Raw genomic sequence first — 14,210 nt, 5'->3', positions numbered from 1 at the left:
CAGCTAAGACTATCAAAATCCTAATGGAGGAAATCCTTGTAACAGGTGCAAAGGTATCAAAAAAATTTGTTAGGTTTATGAATAAACCCTTTAGCAACCAACCTTGCCTTGTAATTAACTACAAACCCATCAGGGTTATACTTCTTCTTAAAGATCCATTTACATCCAATAGGATTTGCATCCTCAGGTAGATCTACTAAAGTCCATGTATTATTTTTTTTAATAGAATCAATTTCAATCCTAATGACTTGCTCCCAAAGGTTTGCGTCTGAAGAACTAATAGCTTCTGAAAAACTTAAGGGATCATCCTCAATAAGATATGTATAAAATTCATCTCTAAAAGATTTCTTTATCCTATGTATTTTACTTCTCCTAAAATCCTCACTTATAGGTTCACTATAGGTTTCAACTAGTTGTTCAAGGCTAGAAACAGTACTGAAACTAGCACTATACCTCAAAGGGAAAACGTCCTCAAAGAATTTGGCATTCTTAGTCTACATGATGGTGTTGCACTCAATCATACCCCTCTTAAGAATTAGAAACCTATAGGTAGCACTATGTTTAGCATAACCAATAAAGAAGCAATCAAAAATCTTAGATCATATTTTCCTTTTCTTTGGATCGGGTAACATCACTTTGGCTAGGCACCCCTACACTCTCAAATATTTCAGGTTTGGTTTATATCATTTACATAACTCATAAGGGCTCAAACCTATTTTCTTATGTGGAATTAAATTTTGTAAAAAAAATAAGCAGTCAAAAGGGCTTCTCCCCAAAGGTTGTTAGGAGCAAAGGAACTAACAATTAAAGCATTCATCATTTCCTTTAGGGTTCTATTTTTCCTTTCATCTACTCCATTTGACTTGGGTGAATATGGTGGGGTTACTTCATGAATTATATCTTCCTTTTCACAAAAGTCATTAAACAAAGTGTACTCACCACCCCTATCAAATCTTAGCCTCTTCTTTTTTCTATTCAATTGATTTTCAACTTCGACTTTATAAGATAAAAACATATCAAACGCTTCATCTTTGTGTCTAATTAGATAAACTTTAGTGTATCTAGAGTAATCATCTATAAAGGTTACAAAATAACTCTTACCTCCTTTTTTCGTAGTTTGTTTTAAATCAGCAAGATTAGAATGAATTAAGCCTAGCAATTCAGTTTCACGTTGTACAGAAGGACATGATTTCTTAGTTAATTTTGATTCAACACATATTTTGCATTTCTTACTTTGCTTATCATGCATATTAATTAAACCTAGTCGTTGCAATTTCATAACATATAGTGGATTAACATGTCTTAATCTAGCATGTCATATATCATAAGAATCAATCAAGTAATTGCAGAAGAAGATGCATTCTCATTAATCACTTCAGAAACATTGAGTGCAAAGAGACCCTCATGACAATAACTCTTCCCCACAAATACATTATTCTTAGTCATAACTATCTCATCAGACTCAAAGAATATCTTTACCCCAACCTTTCCCAACAATGCTACAGAAACAATATTAACTCTGATAGAGGGAACATGTAGCACATCATTCAAAGCCAGTATTTTTTCATATGTGAGATTGAGAAAAACTTTTCCCTTTCCTTAAACTGGAGTAGTTCTCAAATCATCAAGATAAACTTGTTTTTCTCCATCCCCTACAACAGTGTAGGAGGTAAACATGCTCTTACTATCACATATATGCCTAGTAGCGTTAGAGTCTACCACTCATTTGTTAACATTGGTGACAACATTCACTTGAGAAATGACTGCAGTAATAATGTCATCTCCTTCAACCAGGTTATCCCTAGGCTTAGGAGGATTGTCATTTCTCACAACTATGTATTTGCACTAAGGAGCAAAATGTTCTGGCTTCCCACAAACAAAACAGGCTCATTTTTTCTTAAAAGAAGGATTAGAAGCAGAAGCACATGGGATGGGATTAGAAGGAGCAACACGTGGGTTATTATGTTTGTACTTTTTCTTATTGTTGTGATCAGTTTTGTTGACATACTTCTTATGAAACGGTTTGTCTTGTACCATGTTTTCCTTGGAAGACATTGCTTTGGTCCTTGCTACAACACTTTCCTTCCTATTTGTATCTTGAATGATATGCTGCAACACTTTCTTTCCTATTTGTATCTTCAATGATAATGTAGGTGATAAGGTTTGGAAATGACATCTATTTGTGTCTGTGCTTTAAATGTTGTTTGTAGTTTGTCAAGGACTCCAACAACTTCTCAATCAAGAGTTCAAAAACGAACTCATCAGGCAAAGAGATGTTTTCAGTCTTCAAGTCTTCCAGCAGCTTGTGGTATTCGTTGATTTGTACCTTTATGTCTTTTTCTTTGTTCATAGTCCAACAGTAGTAGTTGGAGATGATGAATATTTGTTTGACCACGTCCTCAGAAATGTATTTAAGTATGAGAGAGTCTCATATCTCTTTGGATTCCTTGTAGGAGCAGTATACATCGAAAAGATCATTATACAAGGCACTTAACAAAGTGTGATGACATACATTATTGGCCTGAACCCATTGTTGAAGTTGATTGGCATCAGTAACGGCATCAGGTTTGGGAGTGGAAAGAGCGAAGACAACTCGATGCATATCCACAAGGTATGAATGTGTTCTTGCCAATGACAAAAGTTTTGGCCAATGAAGACCTCAATTTTTGAGACATCAGCCAGCGACTTAGCAAAAGTTGCAGTCAGTGGCGTGGGATTGGAAGCATTAGCATTGTTGACAGGTTTTGTGGCTTTAGCCATGATATAAACATTCTATATTGTTGCTGCTGAAGTCAAAAATCACAAATGCAGTTGAACTTCCTGAGGCATGACAAACCTAAAAGGTTTGTTCATAGTGTCCCACGCAAACCTCTGAGGATGCAACAAGAACTTTTTAATGGAGCTAAAGTTACATAACTCGCAAAGATAACCAATCCAGAAATAAAGAGGGAGAGAGATTAATTGAAACAAAAAGAAAGAACAAATAATAATAATATAAAAAAAAATATGGTCAACCAAGTTGCTCATGTAAGCACCCATGTTATTTTTTTTTTTGGAAACAAAAATGCCAAAGGAATATATTATGTGTACGTAGGAAATGTTTATATATATGGTTGGTATACATGTTGGTCCTTGTCTTTGTTTTTTTTTTTTTTTTGGCAAATTTCCTTAGAGTTCTCTCACAAATTGTTGTGCTTGATTGGTTAGTGTTAGTTAAACGAATATATCGTAAGATATATTATCAATTGATTTTAGATAGTCAAAACAAATATTGATAGTTAACAAAATCTCCAAAGTTCAAAAACAAATTAAGTTAGTTATCAAAATCTCCAATGAAACAAATTATGTTAGTTATAAATAATTTATAATATTCTTTAATTAAATATTTTTAATAAAAAAATATTTTGAAATAAACATTAAAATTACAACATCTTATTCATATCTTTCATCTTGCAAGCATACTATTTCCATATTGGGCGTGCAGTGTAGAGGAGGGGCCATAACAGCACGATTGTGAGAGCAAGTAACGAAAGAGATAATCACGAGGGTAAACTAGTGGATGAGAGCATGATAGCGCTGGATTGGGAGAAGAAGTGTTATGATCACTATGAGTCTATGATGAAGATGTTTGCAATGCAATAGGGTTGCTGCAGATTTGATGTGGACTAGACCAAGTGTTGCATTGGGGATGCTAACTCTAGTTGCTTTCAGTGTTCCAATTTCTTCTGCAATGTTTTTGTTTTGTGCCCTTGAAATAGGGAAGACCATTTTTTCTAGCTTTGGCTTATGCTTAAGAGATAATCGTGTATCCAGTGGTTTGATTTACTTGCATGCATGATTCTTGTTAGAATCATTACTTCACCCAGTGGAAATTAAGTGACTAAGTTGTACTTGAATCTACAAAATATCAATGTTAAAGTATCTAATTTCTTATATATGATTTCATTCTCATTGAACTTCTCCCATTACATGTTTTTTGGTTCTTAATTAGCATATGTTTATTTAAAATTTGGCCAAAAATAATTTTGAAAAGTTAATTGATGTTAAGTTGTTAACTGAAATGCATATTCAAATTAAACTTAATAAAATTTCGAGTTTGAGTCCTTAAATACTATGCAATTAAATTTTCAGAAATAAAAATTTATCATTCGTAATACTTTTAATTATTAACCGGCTCAAACACATGATTATCTCATGATTACAGCTCAAATAAGCATATATAAGACAATAAACATTGAGATATAAAAGAAAAACAACAAGCAATACATACCCAAACTCCTCTGGAGTGTCTCAAAGGATTATATAAGAATGTTACAATATACATGTTCTTTGTTTTGGACAGATATGATAAACTTGTTTTTTTAACTTCTGTCTATTTCGTGTTATGGTGATAGGAATATTTATTACAACCAACTCTAGTTAGGATTATTACCATAGTTAGCTTAGCTATTAGTCCATTATGATTAGTTGGTTAAGTTAGTCTTTTTTGTTTCTGTTATTGTATATATTGTACATTGTACAATGAGCTAAAGGAATAAGAATTCATTTTTCAATTGCTTTTACCTTTTGTTCTAATATGGTATCAGAAGAAGAAACCCCCGTAATGACCACCACCTCTCGCTCCACTCCGGCAATGACTCTTTATTCTCTGGTCGACCCCATGGATCCTTTCTACATCCACCATACGGATAACCCAGGATTGGTGCTCGTTTCCAAGCCCCTCGACGGCTTGAACTATCTCACATGGCGGCGCTCTATGATCTCGGCTCTCGATGGTCGGAACAAATTGGGCTTCGTCGATGGCAGCATCCCAATTCCCGATTTCAGTGATACTGCAAAGCTTCGCATGTGGAAAAGAAACGACAGCATTGTTGTGTCGTGGATCTTGAATTCACTCACAAAGGAAATTAGCACGAGTGTCATTTACTCAACCTCTACATCCAACATCTGGAACGATCTTGAGAAACGTTTCAACATTAAGAATGGACCCAAAATCTTCCAATTGTGGAAAGCATTACTCAATTGTGTTCAAGGAACGGACTCCATCAACATCTACTTCACGCGATTCAAAGGGCTTTGGGCTGAGCTGGGTGAACTCAAGGCCAATCACAGTTGTAATTGCGGTGGGGTTGCTCCACTTCTTGCTTCCATCAAAGAGGAATTTGTCATGTCATTTCTAATGGGTGTCAACGAGAGTTTTGCCCATGCTAGAGGTCAAATCTTGTTGATGAAACCGATTCCGGATATTGATGAGACCTTCTCATTATTGCTTCAAGATGAAACTCAGAGGCTTGTTGGTGTTCAACCAAATTCTGCTCCTCCTACTAAAATGGCTTGTTCTGTAACCCAATCCAATGCCAAGGGAAAACCTACTCGCAAGGATAGACCGTTCTACTCTCATTGCAACATCCATGGGCACACAAAGGAAAAATGCTTCAAGATCCATGGATACCCTCCAAGCTTCAAGAAATCTGGGAATACTTCAGCTGCAAATAACTTAGTGAATAACATTCTTGAAGTTGCATCAGGAGAACAAAGTCAATCTTGGTCTCAACAACAATGCCAGCAAGTTCTTGCCCTCCTTCAAGCTCAAATGGCACAGCTGCCTGGTGCCTCTCAGCAAGACTCCTCTGACATGGCAGGTAATGAAACCATAGGCACGTTAAAATCTACTTTAAATTCCCCTTTCCAAGCACCTAATGCTTGGATTGTTGATTCTGGAGCAACAGCTCACATTACTTGTTTTCCTGAATTTCTCTTTAACTTCAAATTCAAAAAAAAACAAGTTTGTGCTTCTACCAAATGGAACTAGAGTTCAAGTGGTTGGAACTGGTTCTGTTAGGATAAATTTTCGCATTGTTTTGCATAATGTCCTTTATATTCCCTCTTTTCATGTTAATCTGATTTTTGTGCCTAAGATCACTCCCAATTGTAAAATTGGTGTGTTGTTTGAAGACACTTTTGTTCTTTTCCAGGACACTCAAACACACAAGACGATTGGCAGAGGTGATCTCCATCTTAATCTATTTCTTCTCCATACAGAGCACACACTCACATTTGCCGCCTCACGCACACTTGTGAATTCACACTCTTCAAACTGTAATGATGTAGTTACAGGTTGTAATAATGTTCTTAGTGAACAATCTTTGTGGCATTCCCGTTTGGGACATGTATCTGACAAGATTTTGAAACTTTTTGCAAATAAAAATTCATTGCATTTGACATCTCATAGTTCTAAAGATTGCATGGTCTGCCCCCTGTCCAAATTTAGAAGGCTTTCTTTTATTTCAAATAACCATTATTCCGAGTCCCCATTTGATCTCATACATGTGGACACTTGGGGACCATATCAACATGCTACTCATGATGGAAAGCATTACTTTTTGACTATTGTTGATGATAGTTCTAGGTTTACATGGTTATATTTAATGAAAAATAAGTCTGAGGCTACTCAGTTGATCAAGAATTTCTTTGTTTTTGTTAAAACAAATTTTGACAAGCCTATAAAGCAATTGAGATCTGATAATGCCAAAGAACTAAAACTTGATGACTTTCTAAGTGAACAAGGGACATTGCATCAGTTTAGTTGCCCTTATAGGCCTGAGCAAAATTCAGTGGTGGAAAGAAAGCATCAACATTTGTTGAATGTTGCTAGGTCTCTATTGTTTCAATCAAAGGCTCCAATTCGTTTTTGGGGAGAATGTATAAACACTGCAATTTTTCTAATTAATAGAGTGCCTACTCCTGCTCTTAAAGGTTGTTCACCATATGAGATTCTCTACAAAAAAACAACCACCATATGAACACCATAGAGTTTTTGGTTGCCTATGTTATGTTGTTGTACCATTGCATCAGAGAAATAAATTCTCACTTAGAGCAGTTCCTACTGTCTTTCTAGGATATCCTCTTGGTTGTAAGGGGTATAAACTGTATGATATAGTTAACAGGAAGTTTACTATATCAAGAGATGTTGTTTTTGTTGAACATAAATTTCCCTTCACATCTGCTAGTGAACCAACAACCATTGAGGATCCTTTTGAGCACATTGTCTTGCCCAAACCTATTGAAACACACACAATTGACCTTCAAACAGAGCCTGTATCCACTACAGGCGAACCTCCAATCACTGCAGAAAATGAACCAGTTCCTGCAGATGAACCAAATGAGCCTAGTCAGGAAACTGAACCAGTCACTGTGACACAACCTGATACTGTCCTTAGAAGATCAACTTGTGTATCTAATCCCCCCTCCTACCTAGATGCTTACATACATCAAACTACCTACCCTATGTTTGACTACATGAGTTTCTCTGCTCTATCCACTCCTTATCAAACGTTCATATGCAATATTGATCAACATTATGAACCAAAATACTATCACCAAGTTGTGAAGTATCCTCAATGGAGGAATGCTATGAATGAGGAAATAAAAGCCTTGGAAGAGAACAAGACTTGGTCCATTGTCACTTTACCTCCAGGCAAGCAAACAATAGGCTGCAGGTGGTTGTATAAGAACAAATCAACTCTGATGGTAGTCTAGACAAGCATAAGGCACGTCTAGTTGCCAAGGGTTACACACAGCAGTTGGGTGTAGACTTTGTTGACACATTTTCACCTGTAGCAAAGTTGACTACAATCAGGTTATTGCTTGTCATGGCAGCTCAGAAACAGTGGAATCTCACACAACTTGACATCAACAATGCCTTCTTAAATGGAGATTTATTTAAAGAAGTGTACATGGATCTGCCCTTAGGTTATCCTGGAAAAGGGGAGCATCAAGTGTGCAAGTTACACAAGTCCTTGTATGGCTTGAACTAAGTGGTTCCAAAAATTTTCCAATTCCATCATCAAGCTGGGATTCAATCAATCTACTGCAAATAACTCTCTATTTTCTAAAGGGGGCAATGATTCTATGATTCTCCTGTTAGTCTATGTGGACGACATCATCATAGCTGGCCCAAACAAACCTCTAATTACAGAGTCATTGTACAGTTGCAAGGTTTGTTCAAACTCAAGGTCCTAGGTGATTTAAAGTATTTTCTTGGTTTGGAAATAGCTAAGTCTGTAAAAGGAATTCACTTGAACCAAAGGAAATACACCCTAGAGTTATTAGAAGATATTGGTTTCACCAATTGCAAACCTGCAAAAATTCCAATGGATCCTGGTCTTCAATTGGATGGCACTGCAGGTGAAGTTCTTGAAGACCCTACTCAATTCAGAACACTGTTGGGAAGGTTAATGTATTTGACTATCTCAAGGCCAGATATTATTTTTCCCATAAACAAGCTTAGCCAGTTTATGCAAACTCCAAGGACACCTCACCTTCAAGCTCTTCATCAAGTCCTTTAATACCTCAAAGCAACTCCTGCCCAAGGTTTGTTCTTTTCTGCAAACAGCAATTCCACCGTCACAGCTTATGTAGACTTTGACTGGGGCAATTGCAAGGATACTAGAAGGTCAACAACTGGTTTTTGTATCTACTTGGGCTCATCTCTCATATGTTGGAAGTCAAAAAAGCAACCCACTGTTGGAAGGTCCTCAGCAGAGGCTGAGTATAGAGCTTTAGCTTCTCTTACCAGTGAGTTATTGTGGCTGCGGCAGCTTCTTCGTGTGTTCTAGATTACTCTTGATTCCACAATGATCATGTGTGACAATAAATCAGCTATTGCATTGGTTGAGAATCCAACTTCAAATGATGGGTCTAAGCACAAAGATATTGATTGTCATTTCATAAAGTTAGGCCTTCTAGACATCTATGCACCTAACTTGAGGAGGAGTATTACAACCAACTCTAGTTAGGATTATTACCATAGTTAGCTTAGCTATTAGTCCATTATGATTAGTTGGTTAAGTTAGTCTTTTTTGTTTCTGTTATTGTATATATTGTACATTGTACAATGAGCTAAAGGAATAAGAATTCATTTTTCAATTGCTTTTACCTTTTGTTCTAATAATATTGGTAGAAAGTATATTTTTTTTTTTTAGGTTCAGAATGCTAGCCACGGGCTCTTTTTTGTGATGGTGACTTTGTATGGTCGTGTTGCTGTAAATGTGGTAGATATATATATCAGAATTGATGTAAATGGGATGGTACCCCTTGCACCATACTAGATATCAATATAGTCTTTTTATTTGTTGAAAAAAAAAACAGAAATTAATTAATCTCAAATTTATAGTTTTGATAAATTAAATTCATTTTGTGCCCTAAACCAAAGGGGACTCTAATTAATTTATATATGAGCAAATATCAATTCTGCAATCTGAGTTACTAATAAAATTAAAAAAAATTGCTGCAATCTGGATTTTATGCTAGGGATCCTAGCAGGAGTACATGATCAACCTTGAATGTACTTTGGACAAATTTCAATAGCAATGTCCTTTGATATAATTTTGTTTTTTTTTATTATTTTACTACCTAATAAGTTTGATTCTAAATTCATTCTTAATTAATTCAATCTAATTTAAAGTAGTTTAACTTTACGTGTATATGCATAAAGCGTGAAATACACAATATATCAATAAAATAAAAAATAATTAAAAATATCGAAAAAATATATCACAATATTAAGAATAATGAATCTTGATGGGGACCCTAAAAAATATTGGTACGTAGTCACATTGATCACAAATTCATAATACAATTAAAATTTAGATTTATTATGATTTTTTTTCTCACTTAATTTTTACTGACAAAATTAATTAAGACCCATTTCTATAGTAGGATCCGGTATAATATAAATTTTCTATAGTAGGATCGAGTTTTAATATAAAAGTACCAATATTTTGAAAAGATGACCTAAAATATTCTCTTTTCAATCTGATGAAAAGTTGCCCACTAACTTTTGTCTTGGTCTTCTCTTTGCCTGCATAAGCTCACTTTTTAATTTTATGCTTGAAGTTGAAAAATGCCCCCATCATGTTCCCATTTTAATCGAGGACAATGAATCACATACCTACCAAAGTCTTGTGTTCGACAGTAATTACCCGGAGCAATAATCATTGTTTGAGAATTATCAAATCATAATTAAAGGTGAATATGGACTAAATATTGATTTAGAAGGAAAAAAACTATATAATAATTATCAAATAAAATCATAAAGTGATTTAGAAGAAAAAAACTAAATTTAACATTATAGACAAATTTAAATAAATTCATTTTCATTGCAACTAAATACTGATTTAGAAAACAAAAAGTGAAAATTAAAGTTTCTCTTTAGCGTGTATCTTAAGTCATAATAAATCAAATTAAAAAAAAAAAAAACATTCATGCATGTTGGTTTAGTGTTTGAACCTGGAATACGTTCGTCTATTAATTTCAGGATTTGAAAAGGTGGCACCCGGCAATTCACTTACTTTTTTAAGAAAAAAGAAAAAAGATAGCAAAACAGCGACTCAGCAAGTTACCTAAAGTATGTGGGGACTGGAGATTCCCTTTATGACGATTGACGAAATCCATTTACCTTTTATGGCAAAGCGAAAGAGTGTGTTAATTAATTATTTATATATTATACAGAATATCAGCTTTAATTTTAAAAAGAAATTTATCACTTTCAAAATCTTTTAATAACTTTATTTAAGTTTGTTTTAAAAAACTCGGAAATAAGTCATTTTCTAATTACTTTGAGGAAATTAACTTGGGTAGTTTTTGAGAAAACAAAATTGAAATTATTAATAACTTTCAAAATACAAAGTGTTTTTTATATTTTAATTAAATGAAAAAAAATTGGTTCAACTTTAAAGAAAAAAAATCTATAAAACAAATTGCTTTTTGTACAATCTTAAATATTTTTTAAAAATTAAACAAACAGATCTAAATGATAGAATATTTATAGAAGTTTAATAGTCATTTATTTGAAATGTGACTCCTAAAATTAAAATTAATTATAAGTGATACGTATAAAATAAGAGAAAAAAGTTATATAATGAGAGTTTAAAAAATTTTATTCAATCATTCACTATATATAATAAGTTTATTAACTTTTAAAATAATTGTTTTAAAGTAATTTAAACAGACAGTATAAAATAATTTTGAGCATTAATGGATAGACATTAAACTTATAAAATAATAATAAAAAATATAATTTCACATATAAATGTACCTAATAAATAAATAAAATATTTTTAGATAATATACTCATAATTAATTTATTCAAGCACTGATCAGATACGTATTCACGTAATAACTTTTGAGAAATGTTTAGCTATGCAATATTTTTTTTTGTAAATTTTTTATAAAAGAGTGAGATAGGAAGAAATGAGAGAGAAGTATATGATTAAGATAGTGAAGTGATGAGAAAAATAATGAAAAAAAATAATGTTGTAGAAAGTGTTATAAAAAATATTGTGTTTCAGTAAAAAAAAAAAAAAAACTTGTGTGAATAATATATTATATGAAATTTTTAATTCATAACTTTTCATCTGAACTTCCTAATTATTGATTTTTTTTTTTCTTAGAAGCGTAAAACATTTAAAATAACAATAACAATAAATATTTTTTCTGACACAAACCTAGAAAGGAGAAAGGCGAAGGAAAGTAGAGAGGAAGGTTTTAAAAATTTTGATATTCCGATGCCAATGGTCATCTTTGGTAGGCTATGTCAAGATTCATATACTTCGTTTGTGATGAATATTTTGTTTGATTAGCATTTAACAGATTGCTAACACCTAACAGTATACCTTCCGTGTCTATGTGGAAGTTCTTTTCTTCTCTTATCTCTTGTGAAACGTACCACCTTAGGCAAACCAAAGAAATAAATAATAATCTACTCATAAGTTATAAAGCAAAAAAAAACTACACGAAAACATGGATGGAATTGATTTATATTGTGCTTTTAATTTCTAAATATAAATGTCTTAATGCTGAAAGGATTAGAGATCATTTTGTTTTGTTGGTTGATATGCTACATACTTAATCTTCCTTTGAGCCTGTTACTGAGATCTAAAGGAGGTTAAAACAAACAACTCTGTGGTCGAACCATGTTAATATGATTTAGATGGATGAGCAAATTATGTCATCTAATATATTGGTACAGTGTCGAATATGCCACGATGAGGATGAAGAGTCAAACATGGACACACCCTGTTCTTGTTGTGGCACATTGAAGGTAGGATTGCCTTGCTAATTGCTTTTGCAATAATGTTAGTTTGTAAAATTTACTTGCGTAGCTTAACAAAGCTATTTTTTATATTTGCTTACTAAACCATGATATTTGTTTAATCTTTTGATGTATTTGGCAATTTATTGAAGCAGTGGATTAATGTCTGCGGTTATTGGTATTCAGTATCTGCAGGTTAACTTTTACATATGTTAGGATTGTTTTCAATTATCTGCACTATTGGCACTTTTGCTGGCTCGTATTTTGAGCTCATTTTTTCTTTTGATCATTGTAGTATGCACATAAAAAATGTGTTCAAAGATGGTGCAATGAGAAAGGTGATACTATATGTGAAATTTGCCAACAGGTCTGTTTTATGATATTATCTTATTCACAAGTTTGTGTGCTCATTATAATTTATTCAAAATCAATGTGAAAATCTTACCTTTTTCCCCACTTCGGTAACTACAGCAACTTAAGCCCGGCTATACTGCACCGCCATTGCCTCCTCTGTTACATTATGGTGGTTCTCCAATAACTTTTGGGTACGTGTTAATTAGTCATTGAATTCATAGTCTTAATTTATATATATTTCTTTCTTTTTTCTATGATCAAATGATGATACACGATTGTTATCTCAGATGGAACTGGGAGATTTCAAGAAGGGATCTTCATAGCCACCAGTTCATAGCGATGTTTAATGCTAATCGTGAATTCCTAGACCTTGACTTTTCATATTCGTCAGCACCTTCTACAAGAAGCTTGATATTTTTCCGCATTATTGCCATTATTGTAATTTCTTTTCCTCCCTTTACACATGTGTGTTTTGCATGAAGAAAATGAAAAAAAAAAAAAAGTGGTATGTGAGAAATTATTTTGTGGTGTGGAAAGTCTCAATCAATCTACACGTAGCAATAATCTGAAAAATGTGGTACATATATCACGTGGATATTGGTTGATACATCATGAACCTAGATCATGCAATAATTTTTTGTGGTAAGGAGACATTTGAAATTGATTTATATAAGAATCTTGTGACAAAGACAACTTTCTAGATGTGTGTCCTTTTTTACGCACACCAGAAATGTAAATGAATATGGCACTGGTTGTTCTAATGTTACCCGTTTCCCATGCTATTCTTCTTTGAATATGGTTGTTTCCATTTCTATCTATTGCAGTTTATTGTTCTTCTTCTTTTACGCCATACACTTCCGATCATATTTATACTCAGTGGAGCAAGAGCATATTCATTGGCAGTGTTTATGGTAAGAGAATATTGATATTTATTTATAACAGAAACAATTGACTATTTTGAGAGGATTAGTCTAAAAGAAAATTTATTTTCTTCAATGCATTGCAGCTAGTAGTGTTGAGAATCATTGGAATGATTGTACCAGTGTATATAATGGTTAAAGCTATTATTGCAATGCAACAGTTCCAATATCAGGTTAGCAAACTCATTTTTTGTTCTTGAACATTTGCACGAAGTTAGATGTGAATGTGGTTTCCAAAGTCCATAGTCTTGATCCTTGAATATTTGCTTTTGTTAGACACTCGATAATCAGCATTCCCCTATGCAAGCACACGGGGAAGATGAAATAGGACAATCTCAGTTGCGTGTCATTCATATTCAGTGATTCCATGGTCAACTTCGGATGAAGAAATTGTTATAACTTATAATGTTGAAAAGATAAATCAGAGTGAAGCCGTAATTATTTTTTATGTACAGGAAGGGTGAAAAAAGACCGAATTGAAGAGATATTTGATGTAGTTACTCTTCTGTGAAAGTCCATATTCAATGTAACTCTGGATGTTGTGGTATATACAACATAACCCCTTGTTACCAGAAACAAAAGAACGAGAAAGTATATACATTGTCATCACCAGTTGCTAACATAAAAATAAAATGGATCCTTGTCATCTATATTTTAATTTACACTTTCTTTTTACTTATTTTACTCATTCATTTACACTTAGGACCTGTTTGTTACAAATTAAATAAAAAAAAAAAAAACTTAACTATTTTTAGTCCCTCAAATTTGGGATGTCTTTTTAATTTTCCGAATTAAAATTTATATTTTTTAGTCTTTTAAATTCGTTAAATATTTTTTAGTCT

General features: G+C 33.3%; 1 protein-coding gene across 3 annotated transcripts; it reads left to right on the top strand.

Annotated features, from left to right (window-relative positions):
• The first annotated feature begins 11,581 nt into the window (after window positions 1-11,581).
• LOC100784696 (uncharacterized) lies at window positions 11,582-13,977 on the top strand. 3 transcript variants are annotated; one of them, XM_041011755.1, is made up of 8 exons: window positions 11,583-12,103; window positions 12,250-12,289; window positions 12,390-12,461; window positions 12,566-12,639; window positions 12,736-12,886; window positions 13,273-13,359; window positions 13,455-13,541; window positions 13,645-13,977. In XM_041011755.1, exons 2-8 carry the CDS (start codon window positions 12,257-12,259, stop codon window positions 13,729-13,731), a joined length of 591 nt encoding a protein of 196 aa, XP_040867689.1. In that variant the 5' UTR covers window positions 11,583-12,103; window positions 12,250-12,256; the 3' UTR covers window positions 13,732-13,977. The 3 variants fall into 3 exon arrangements, with proteins under 3 accessions (XP_040867688.1, XP_040867689.1, XP_003520020.1); XM_003519972.5 differs by lacking the exon at window positions 12,250-12,289 and having other exon boundaries at window positions 11,591-12,103; XM_041011754.1 differs by lacking the exons at window positions 12,250-12,289; window positions 12,390-12,461 and having other exon boundaries at window positions 11,582-12,103.
• Window positions 13,978-14,210: the final 233 nt, after the last annotated feature.

This window comes from Glycine max, chromosome 2 (genome assembly GCF_000004515.6).
Source record: "Glycine max cultivar Williams 82 chromosome 2, Glycine_max_v4.0, whole genome shotgun sequence".
Classification (NCBI taxonomy): Eukaryota; Viridiplantae; Streptophyta; class Magnoliopsida; order Fabales; family Fabaceae; genus Glycine; species Glycine max.
This window is presented reverse-complemented; position numbering and strand designations above follow the sequence as displayed.